Source organism: Drosophila nasuta, chromosome 2L, assembly GCF_023558535.2.
Source record: "Drosophila nasuta strain 15112-1781.00 chromosome 2L, ASM2355853v1, whole genome shotgun sequence".
In the NCBI taxonomy this organism is placed as follows: Eukaryota; Metazoa; Arthropoda; class Insecta; order Diptera; family Drosophilidae; genus Drosophila; species Drosophila nasuta.
In genome coordinates, this window is record NC_083455.1 from 607,714 (window position 1) to 620,369 (window position 12,656).

Sequence of the window (12,656 nt, forward strand, 5' to 3'; positions counted from 1 at the left end):
TTAGCACGTTTACATCATCTATTTTTAAAAAGTAATTTAGATGGTCTGCTAAATACTTTCCCATCTCAACTTCGCCTGATTGTAAGAGGATGAAGGGTCAATCGATAATAGTTTGTTGACATTTATTTTGTTTTTTTAACAGAAACAAGGCGACTTTACTCTGTAGCCTCCTGATTTACAATAAACAAATTTGACAGTTCTAAAAAATTAAACTTTCCAAAAACTGTAATATTTGGAGTATCCCTTTAAACCACATGTATTTGTAGTGGAACTATCATAAGGAACAAGTGGAGCAACAGATGATAAAAGTTAGTCATTAAAGCTAATTTCGGTTTGCTAAAAAAAGAAAGTTTATTCCTTCTCTAAAAATTTGTGAACTAATTTAATATATGCATCACACAAACCATGTCCGTCTTACCATATGTACACCTAGATCTCAAAGAGATAGAGACGTAATTTATGCACAGAACTTGTAATGATTGCACGCAGATTCAGTTTGTTTAAAATTTTTGCAAAGTGCACATCCGCCTCCTGCAAATCGAAAAGATTAAATAGCAATCGTAATTTTGAAATGACAACAGTAATAACAGTATTTATGATTCCTGAAAATTTGGTTGCGATTAGATAACATTTTTAGAAATTAGTTTTGTATGGCAAAAAACTCTTACTGTAATCAGATCTTAGTTGCTTTGCCTGATAATCTGGTATATTTTGTGCTTGTTGGTATATTTTGAATGTAGTACTATATCGATATACCAAATATATCCTATATTTTTGTATGTTTCGCTACTTTTATATAGTAGGGGGTATCACACAGCCGAGCACAATCTTCTAACTTGTTCAATTTAATTTTCATGTAAAAATCATAAATAAACATTATGTATGTCTGTGTACATAAAAATTATTTGTCCTGACAAGCAGCACCAAAAAGCTCATTACTTCGCTATAAATTAAAGTAAAATGCATAAATGGATACTAAGAAGCAGTATTACATCCTTCTATATGAAAGAGTATTTAATTATCGTTTTAAGTTTCAATCGATTGCATCGCGTCATAGTCACAAGAAAACATTAAACGGTTTTATACAATATGCAAATTTGTGATCAAACGAATACAAAACAGACCAATTGATTTTCGTGTCACGACATGACTGTGACAGCCGTACAGTCCAGTAGACATGTCAAGCCATGACAATGTCCGCCAACACGACGCCCGTACACCAAATTTTCTAAAATAAACTCTGCCAATTTACTTATACATGACCTGTTCCGGCTAGAAGTCAGTTATCGGCTTAAATTCCAGATTTTTGCAGATTTTATTTAAGCCGCGTCTGTCCGACTAACATTTTTTCTCGAACGTGTGAAATTTTAGCATTTGTTTTTGGGATTTTTATGAAAACTATAAACTTACAAAGATAAGTTTGTAAATATAAAATAGTGAACTACTGTTACAAACTTTCTCGTCTGATGTAAAATAATATAGCATATATACAGAATATATATAACAAATATTTTATGTACTTCGAACATTTTTGAAGGTTGACCTTGGCAACAGACTGTCAAGCTGACACGGTACATGAATAGTTGATATCAAGTACAAAATCCCCCAGCGCAGCCTTAGGAAATAAAATTTCCCTCTGACTTACTTTGTGAATGACCTATATAGTTAACTTTTAGTATCAGAAAAGCACGGAACTTTGTGAGAGCACACATGGTAAGACTGTGTTGTCTACCACAGATCTGCAGATGATGATGATATAATATGTGAGTACGTTTGTGTTAGACACGGTCAGTGAACGCCCTCGCTTGCACTAGCAAATCTCTTTAAAATATTAGAGTCGATAGCGAAAAATGCGTATTTCGTGAGGCTTTTGCTGTGGTCATTTTTTTTTAAATTAGATTATCACGTTCATATTAAAATGGGATACTACTCTTGTTTGTTTTATATACAGAGGAAATGCAGCGGCAGAAATTTTCTCCCAAGAATAAAGGCTTTTGAATATAAACAAACTACTTATATTTATTTAATGTTAATTTGAGTAATTTGTAGATATGCAACCAAATAGATTTTTAATTTGTATATTGTATATTGTTACATTTCAACTGGATGTCCAAAAAAAAATTTTAGAGATAGGAATAATACTCTTAAATAATTGGTCTCAATGTTTCATCTCTTAAAAGTTCATTTCTATAACAGAATTAAGAAAGCTTCAGTTAATGTCAATGCATACCATATACTGTTTATTATTGAAACCATCAACTTCCAAAAACAAATATTCTAGCCTCTTGCAATCAATGCTAAGAACGAAGAGCGAATCTTATTCGCAAAGACATACTGGCCCGGTTTTTTGTACGTATCGAGGATGACGTGCTGACAATGAAGCAAAGGCAGAAAAGGGACGCCTATTTCACTCCCCGTGAATTATTCGGCGGACAGACTATGCAATTTTGTATAACCTTCTCTATGCATTTATCTGTATCATCTTTGGCGCAGCAGTGTTGGCTAACTATGAACAGACATTTGTGTGTCTGCTGCTGCCTACTGGGTGGCGGTGGAGCTCTCCAAGTTTGTTTCTGCGAGAAGCCCGAATTTATAACCAAGTGCGAGGATACGGCTCTGCATCTGTTCAATTACAATGCGGATGGAATTGTTGGTGCCTGGGCTGGCAGCGTTTTGGCACCGTTGGACTGGGGACGCCACTGGCAGGTATATCCCATACCAGATGTGATTGGAGCTCTGCTGAAAGTGCATTGGGTAGCCTACTCGCATGTCTTGCATATGTGTGGACGTGTGTATATGAGCAAGAAGAGTTCTTAAGTGGACAATGCGATCGATCTCGTCTACAGGATTTTCACATAGAAGAATTAGCTAACATATGTACATATCTCATTCCAATTTCACCTTCATTAGATCCATGCAAATTTGTATTGTTATTGTATTTATATTATTATTATATGTACATGGATTAACAGTCAATTTATTAGCTTATGTAGACTGTTTAATCACATGCCAAAAGACACAATATATGAGTTTATTCTCTTTTTTTTTAACCGTTCATGAAGTTCACAATTACACAAGTAGTTATAAATTAATTTAAAAAAAAAATGAGAAGATCCCCCAATATGCACTTAGGAGCCTCTATCTAGCCATCTGTCCCACCCGGAAATGGATGCCCGCAGTATCCTATCTTTTTCATTATAGCTTTAAAAAAGTCTCCTTGAGCTAGGTCAGTCAATTCCTCTGGTGTGGGTTCGGGATGTGCTGGATTGCTGGAGCCTCCTCTAGTAAATCCGTACTACTGCCGATGGACGTGTCGCAACTCACATCCGTTTAACATTGCCTTTCGACGGTCAATGCAGTGATCTGCAATGATGCTCTCAGTTCCTTTCCTATTCACAGAGTCTCGTCTCGAAGAAATCTCAGTTAAAGGTATTGGAATTACAACTTGATCTTTGAGCAGGGCAGTTTGCGGTTTTATTATTCATCCAAGCCCGAGTTGAAGACTGGGCCTTGGCACTCTCCTATCTAACGAAGGAGTGTACTCCGGTCTGCTAGAAGACTACTCTCTATCTGGAGAGTGCTTGTATATACATATATGGTGTTGTTATTTATGTAATACATAATATGTATGTATCTATTAAGTTTAGCTTTTAATTAATAGTAATAATATAGTAATTATAAATATAAATAAAGTATAAATTTTTAATTGACGTACATCAAACATCTTTTAGTGGCAAAGACGGCTATTCGACTCTACTTCGTCTTTTCGTAGAAGCGTCATCGTCTTCGAGTCTTAGATAACGAGTCACTCTCTCGTCCTCTCTACACTCGCTGATCCTTACTCGTTCCGTTCAAATGAACGAGAAGCACTCTTGGCCTGTTCATTTTAACTGCTCACTCATTGTACTCCCACATTTAGCACATTGAATTGTGAAAAATATAAATAATAACATTCCTAGTCGTAAAAGAAAAATTTAAATAATATAATTTTATTGCTACAATTAAGATTTGCAATTCATCAGCTAGATATTTGACCTAACACAAAATGAAGTCAGCTTGTTTTGTGGGAAAATAAAACAACTCGTTGATGGTTGCATCATTAAGTTGCATCAATGCTTCTCAGATAAATCAGCAATAAACTGCGAGTGAGTAGAACAAATTACGAAGAGCGTGGTTGATAAATTGATAAAAGGCGAATAACGAATTTAAAAAACAATTCAAGTTACAATTTCGTATACTTTCGACTACGCTCATGAATTTCAAAATTGACCTATAATTAGGGGCTCTGCTGTTAATTACGAGTATGTTGGCGTAAGTATGACCAAAATTGCAGTTGTTGCAGTTGGCAAATCGATAATAATGATGGGCTTATTGATATGCAGGCACGCTAAAATTCACGTTCCTCGTCCGCAATCTTCTCTCAGGTTCTCAATACTATTGTGCGATATCAAATGAGTTTGTACTATGCCTAAAGCACTTAGCACATAATTACATTGAGTTCTGTCTCTTCCCTCTTATTTCGCTTAACCGCTCTATCTCTCTACCTCCCTTAATCTCCACCTCTTTGCTCCCTCCCTATGACTAAATGTGTGTATTTGGGAAGGATTGCCATGTGGGCGTAGCATAGAGAAACTAACTGTCTGACTCCTAAGCGTTAATTGGGCCTTGTTGTCCAATGCCTCGTTTATCTGATGCATTCGCTCATTCAGTCCAGTTCCGACCGGCTATGTTTGGCATATTGAATATTTGGTACCTCGTCGCCCCGAAAATCATTGTGAACTAATGAGTTTATGTTTGTGGCGAATAATTTGCTAATTGCCGAAAGCAAAAATTTAACTCTTACTCACTTGCTAACGAAATGGTTAATTTGATCAATAGAAGGCAGATTATTTAATTTTTCATTAATTTATTATACCAAAATAAAATGCATATGTACATATAGTATATGCAAATCATGTTCGATATTGCTCAAACTACCCGATTTTCACATTTTTAATGTGAGTGGAAAAACGCGATTATTAAGGATAATATAATTTATTGATGCATTGTAAAACTTGAGCTCTTGCCGGCACCACACTTCCTGCAACAGCAGCTGACTTTTATAAATTGCCATTTCCCAGACAACTGGCGACAATGCTCGACTCTGATAGTGATTGAAAAAGAGAGAAAGAGAACGCGAGCAAAAACAAGTGTGATGATGATATACACTCGGATTTTGTAAAGTCATATGCTTCAAGCACAAGATATATATCTTGAAATATGTATAAATCATATTAACGATTTCTTGAATTATTAGAAATAATACTTTAATTGGTTTTTAAGAGATGGAAAATTGAATTTAAAATAAAATGTAATAGCACGCAAATCTCGCCAATTTTAAGCCTTTTCTCCATTTTGGTATCTCCCTTGACTTGACTTTTTGCACTTGAAACAGAGCCAAAACCTTTTAGTTAGCAACTACATTTTTGTCGTTCTAACCAAGCAGTCAACACTGACACTACCAATATCAGTAGGAATCGTAAAAGACATACACTGGAACACACAGATATGTTTGGAGCAACATTTTTGGCCAACTGCCTTTGACTTTAATTTCGAAATATTCGAGGCGTTAGCTTCTATTTTGTCTATTTATAAGAGGAGCCGCACCGTAAATGCCTTCAAGTGTAAGTGTTCACATTCCAAGCATGTGGAAACTGCAAACTCTATCCCAATCTCCTTCTTCTTTCCTCTCTCTCTCTTTCTCTCTCTTTGAATGTATATATCTTTCTGTCTTTATTGCTCTCTTAGTTGCAACTGCAACCATTCGCACATCCGCATGGCAGATTGGCTGAGTTCACATGCCAGGACATAACTAACAAGTCGGCTGCTGGCCCCTTTCCCTCCCTTCCCAACAGATCGTATTTTGGTGGAATCACGCATAGATACACATAAACACATACACTTTTACTCACATTCAGTCTCCCATACACATGCACATAGATATTCAGACATACTTAGTTGCTGGCTAGCTTAGCAGCAAGATTTATGTGGAAATTCCCTAAAAGAAATCCAAGTCAATTACTTGCTTAATTATTTCCTTTGAAATTTATTGATTTTTTTTGCTCAAGGAATTTGCGCAACGTTTCGTTTGGTATTTGTTTTGTCTCAAGCTCAACTCTCCTTTTTCTCTTTTTTCTCTCTCTTCTCTCATGAGTGCTATGTGAAATTAAATCAAATGAAATACGAAAGGAAAAGCTGCAAGTTCCAGAGAAATAACATTAAATGATGGCATTTGATGTTTGAGTTTTGCTTATTGTTTTAAGCTTTAATGTTGCTCAGCTTAACTTTAATTCTAGCTTAAAAACACAAATTATTTTAAGTAAAATTCCAAGTTCATACTAAATAATTATGCTTAAGCGACTGTAGCAAGTCCAATTTAAATAAAATTTGCAGTTATTCCAAATGAAGTAAGATTTCAGGATGAGTAATTTCTTGAAATAACAATATTAACATGATAAGCTGTTATTTTAATATTTTCGCAATAGTGCGGCATTAAAACGTAATCTTATTTTTATATTATAACTTTGTGCGTGCACAAAATGTATATAAAGCCAGTTGGAGGCATCTCCGACCCTATAAAGTATGTATTTATATTCTTGATCAACATCCGAGTAGATATAGTTCTGTCCGTCTGTCCGTATCAACAACTATATCTCAGAGACTATAAGAGATGGACATATTGTTTTTATTCGATAGCACGCAGAACAAGTTTGTTACAAATTTTTGCCACGCCCTTAATATATTTGGACGTTGACGTACTAACGGCAGTACCAACAAGTGGCCCAGCGATACCAAGCACGGGCTTGTTGACGCGCGGCCAAAACAAAATAAATTTGTAAACAGCATGCATTAAACGAAAACCGCGAATAAATATTAAAAGACGCTGGACAGCTAATTAAATTAGATTAAAAATATGTTAGAATAAATGTATAATAAAATAAATAACAATTAAATACTCGATAAATAAGCTAATAATAAGGTTTTAAGCAAAGGAATAGATTTACTAGAGCAAACTACGTTATTGAGATTATTATAGTTCACACACAGAATACGGAAGGGATTATGGCAAGCAAAGTTAGTAGATCTACGTGAAATGAGAAGAGGAAGAAAATTCCTAGTGATCCTGACAGGAACTGCAAAACTAATTTGACTTAACAGCTCCAAAGAGTCTATTTCACCATTAATTAGTCTCTGTATAAAAACAGCACCTTGCATAGTTCTACGGTCAGAAAGAGAAGGAAGGTTTAGTAATAAGAGTCTACTTCGATACGGTGGTAATCTAATATTAGGATTCCAATTTAAACTACGAAGAGCAAATAATAAGAATTGTTTCTGCACCGATTCAATCCTATCTTGATAAACCCTATACTGGGGATTCCAGACAAGAGATCCGTACTCAAGGATAGGACGAACCAGTGAGACGTACAAAGTCTTAGTGATGTAGGGATCATTGAACTCTTTCGACCAGCGTTTTATAAATCCCAGAACACCCATGGCCCTATTTACAGCAGACAGAATATGTTTATCGAATTTTAGTTTTGCATCAAGCAAAACCCCTAAGTCATTCACACCTTCAATTCGCTCAAGAGGAGTATCAAATAACATATAGTTATTTAACTGGGAAGAACCCCTACAAAAGGTCATAAACTTACACTTATTGCAGTTCAGATGTAACATATTTACTCTGCACCAAGATTCTAGACGATTAAGGTCACATTGTAACAGTTAGCTCGCAAGACTATCAACAAGGATAAGCAAGCTAAAGAAATAATTTTTTTTACATAGAATAAAAACTGTAGTATTTATGATAAGAAATACTTTTGTTTGGCAAAAAAAAGTCCACTGCTATTGGGTCTAGTTGCTTTGGCTGACAATCAGGTACATTTTGCACTATGTGGTATATTTTGATTGTAGTGATAAGTATACATAGGTATATTTTAGCACTGTTTAGTGAAAGTGATATCTGATCTATCTAATATATCGAAAACTGAATAGCACTTTAAATATAACTTGCGATTAGTGCTGAATTTCCTTTTGTTAATTAAATATTTCATTTAGCTTCTTTATGTGTTATAATTATTCACTTTGGTGACCTCTTACGATTTAATTGTGAACACTGCTTATTCCAAATTCACTGAATGTATATTCATGACTCTGGAATCCTGAGTCTGGATTAATGTTTGTTCAACCATGCGTATACGTAATATGCATACGCAATCACGTTTCAATGATTTTTAGTTGTTGAAAACAATTTGTATGTCGATTGTAGTTGTTCTTGTTATTATGAATTATTATTCGGAAATTGCACTCACGGCTTGTTCAAGTAGTTGATGAGGCGTCAAGTGGCTTTTACATCCACTCGAGAGGCCTTTTTGTGGCAAAATCGAAATGTGAAGTAAAAAAACGATTGAGCCTCCTCATAACAAATAAACTCACTGGGTTGTGACTTGGTCTTGTCTTTATATTGTGTTGCTTGTTTAAATTTCTCTCTATAGTTTAAATTGATCAAAATTCTATAATTTCATATTTACTGCAGTTTTTATACTCGATTCATTTGATTCAAACAGTGTAACAATTTGCCGTGTTGTAATTTAATTTCTAGAGAAAAATGTAGCTTACTTAATTATGCATATATACATGCATACATATGTATATATTTTTGTACATATACATGCATATATACTCGAGAGTTCGAGTATCTGCACATCGCGATATCGTCGACGAAGGTCGCAACAATTGTTTACAGATTTTGTTGGTGGCAACTTTTATAAACCGTTGTTGTTGTTTCTTTAGTTGGCTCGTTGTCCCAGTGAAATTTTTAGCAATGCCTTGCCAACGGCAACACCGAGGACGACAACAGCCACAGCGAAAATCTCTTTATTGGATTATCCTGCAAAATTTACGCGGCATTAAAAGCGGCAACGTTAATGCCAACGCCATTCATTGGACGCCAAGGGGTTAAGCGCAAGGTGCGCTACGACCGGAGACCAAACAAGTAAAAAACCAAAAAAATGTATTTACATTTTAAAGGTCGACGCTTCCATTAGCCCAAAATCCATTAGCATGCCGCATATTTTCGGCGCATTGCCTACTTAAAGGACATTTAAAGTTTAAACCCCAAGACCGGTGAGTCAACCCAATGCAAAGCAGTTGAAAAATCTGTTGAGGCCACAAAAAAGCGCATAGCAAGAAAGGTAAAGCAGCTAAAAGAATATCCGCCGTTTTTATATACATAGATACTTGGTCGAAATAAAGTGAATTGAATTCGTAAATAGAATACAAGAAATGAATTATGTACACACAACACAATAGTACTTTTTTTGCTTTCAATGTTGAATTACTATAAGGTTAGTTCTAAGATAATTGTTTGCTTAAGAAAGTAAAATCTATTGTATGTATGTGGATTGGAAAGATCTAAAAGTGTAGTTAGATCTGAATAGACGAAAGGCAACAAAATAACAATGAAATAATTTAAAGGGGGTTAACAAATGAAGTCGCAATACAAATTCCGATTTAACTCAATTATAAATTGTAGCGAAGATTAGTGTTGTTATCAAATTAAGAGAGTTCAAGACTATTCCTAAATGGAAATCTAAAGTTCAATTCGATGGGTACATTAGCATCACTATATATAAGTAGGATAGAAAGAGATACAGAAACTGAGATATGTATTTCTGAAAGACTTCAAATGAAGCAGCTGCACATGGAAAATCAAACTTCAGAAAATGGGAAAACTGTGGTAAGCTCACATACGTATCTATAAATGCTTACCATTTATGATTTTTCTATAACATAAAAATGCAAATGCATGTTTCGCATATTTAATACGTCGTGTGCTCACATCAATATTAGTGTATTTCATACATGCACATATATATATACATGTAAAGTAGTATGTAGACGTGTTGCCAGACCGCAGCAGCAAGGTGGTATTAAAGGCTACGAAAAAGACGGTCACACAGGACGAGGAGGAGAACACAGTGGAGAAAGAACGCGAAGAGAGAAAAGTCGCAAGCAGAACGGTCGTCTGAGATTTAAGTTGAACAATTCGATACATTTAATCTAAAACGTGTATTTTATATTACAAAACTCCCACCCGCGTACCTATATTAAATAAAACTATTAATAATTATAAAACAATATTACATCATTCTTACATTTGGGGGCTCAACCGGTCCGGTGTGCGTGAGTGTAATAAAAATCGGTGACTTGAAAACAGATTGGAAAAGTTGTCTACGTTGAAAAAGCTGATTATTGGTAATTTGGAGTAAAAGTTGTAAAGTTGTAAAGTTGTGAAGTTGTGAGACTAAGAAATTACAATAATCAGCCCAAAGTTGAAATAGAACAGTGAAAAAACAATTTAGTGTTCAAGGTCAAACGATCGCGTCGGTGTATATGCAGAACATTAAAGTCTCGATTGCGTGCAGTGGTGAAATAGCGACAGAGACGGCGTACCAAAGCGTATAGAGAGAAAAAAAGCCGTTACAATTGTGTGTATTCGTCTGTCAGTTGGTGTTTGGTGTGTATTGCAGAAGAATACGAAACACAAGCATACACAAGATAAAGAAAAGGAAAGAACAGAATTTTAAGTATTAAAAAAAAGAGAAGATGGAAGGGGATCATGAAATAACAACAAATTCACAAGGAAGTTTGGATTTTCATATGGCGTTGCAAGGTGACATAAACGTTTCTACCAAGTTGGAGCAGCTAATCCAACTAATGGCGCTGAAAGTGGAAGTAGATGAGCAAAGGGAGAATCGCGTCAGGATTGCGGCCAATGGTTTTGAGAAAATTATCAACGAATTTGACGGTACAACGGTGCCAGTGCTGAAATGGTTTGAAAATTTCGAATGCAATGCCGATGCATATGAACTGTCGGAAAAACAAAAATATGTCCAAGCTAGGGCTAAGATGACTGGTGCGGCTAAATTGTATTTGGAATCGGAATCGGTGTGTGACTTTAAAACTTGAAAGAGAAGCTAATTGAAGAGTTCAAGTGCACTTGGAACAGTGCCGATATTCATCAATTGTTGCGCGATCGTAAAAGAAAAAGTCTGAATCGTTCCATGAATATATTCTCCAAATGAAAAAGCTGGCAAGTACAGGCGATGTCGAAGAGGCAGCAGTGATACGTCATATTGTCAATGGCCTACAGATAAAAAGCGAGTACAAATGTGCTATGTACCGGTGCATGACATATAAGGCACTTAAGGCAGAGTACGAAATCTATGAACTGACACAAGAACCTGAAAAGAAAAGTAACGAGAAGAAGAACAGTGACTCAAGTACAGTGGGCTATACTAGCAAAGATGCGGCAAACAAATCACGTAAAGAACATTGTTATAATTGCGGTTCACCAGATCACAAACGAAACGAATGCAAAGCCGAAGTTAAGTGTTTCCGTTGCAATGAGAACGGGCATATATCCCGCAATTGTACTCAAGGTAACAACAAAGTACACATTGTTGCAGATCAGCGTCGTCTAAAAGCAATCCTTATAAATGATGTGCGTGTTGACTGTCTGGTTGACACTGGCTCTGACGTCACTATTGTAAATGAAAATGTGATGGAAAAAGATGAACAATGTTGACATGTTTAAAAGTGCATCTACCTTGCGTGGCTTAGGCAATAAGTGCACGACACCAATAGGCTTTTCAATGCGCGTGTAAAGATCGACCAGTTGCACACAGAGCACAAATTCTTGGTGGTGCCAAATAGTGCGATGGAGTATAGTGCGCTGTTGGGATATGACTTTATCAAGAAATTCAAGCTCTCAGCTGATGCCAATGGATTCATATTCGAAAGCCTTGATTCTGAGCAGAAGTGCTTAATGGAATATTCAGGTGATGTTCTCAGCGTATTCGAGGAGCACAATGACATTGCAGTAGCGCCTCAATACAAAGAAAAGGTAATGGAATTAATCGATACAAGTTTTCAAAGAGTTGGCGCACGAAAGCAGTGCCCAATCGAGTTGAGCATCACGCCAGATGGAGTTATAAAACCATTTCGTCAGTCGCCAAGTCGCTTATCCGCAGGTGAAGCAGAAGCAGTTAAGAATCAAGTAAGCGAATGGCTGGAAAAAGGTATTGTGCGGGAATCGTCTTCACACGTAGCTAGTAGAATCGTCGTTGTTAAAAAAAAAGATCAAACGCTAAGGGTCTGCGTCGATTATCGCAAATTGAACAGTATGGTGTTGCAAGATCAATTCCCGGTGCCACTTATTGAAGACGTTCTAGAAAAGCTGCAAGCCGCTAAGTATTTCACAATCATGGATCTGGAAAATGGGTTTTTCCACGTGCCAGTTGAAGAGGCCAGCAAACCGTTCACCGCTTTTGTAACACGAGAAGGCTTATTTGAATTTAATAAAGCGCCATTCGGGTTCAGGAACTCACCAGCAGCCTTTATACGGTTCGTGAACCATATATTTCAAAACTTATAAACGAAGACGTGATGCAGTTATATATGGACGACATTGTCGTATATTCCGAAACCGTGAACGAATGTATGGAAAAAAACGAAAAGAGTACTGGAAACAGCAGCCGAGTTCGACTTAAAAATAAAATGGAAGAAATGCAGTTTTCTGGAGCAGCGCATATGTTTTTTGGGGCATATGGTAG

The 12,656-nt window shown here is 36.1% G+C and overlaps 1 protein-coding gene across 1 annotated transcript; it reads left to right on the plus strand.

Annotated features, from left to right (window-relative positions):
- The first annotated feature begins 1,146 nt into the window (after positions 1-1,146).
- On the plus strand, positions 1,147-2,817 carry LOC132783919 (uncharacterized). Its single transcript, XM_060789234.1, is given in 4 exon segments — positions 1,147-1,171; positions 2,330-2,449; positions 2,452-2,536; positions 2,538-2,817. Coding segments are annotated over 4 exon segments (510 nt in total).
- The last annotated feature ends 9,839 nt before the right edge of the window (positions 2,818-12,656 follow it).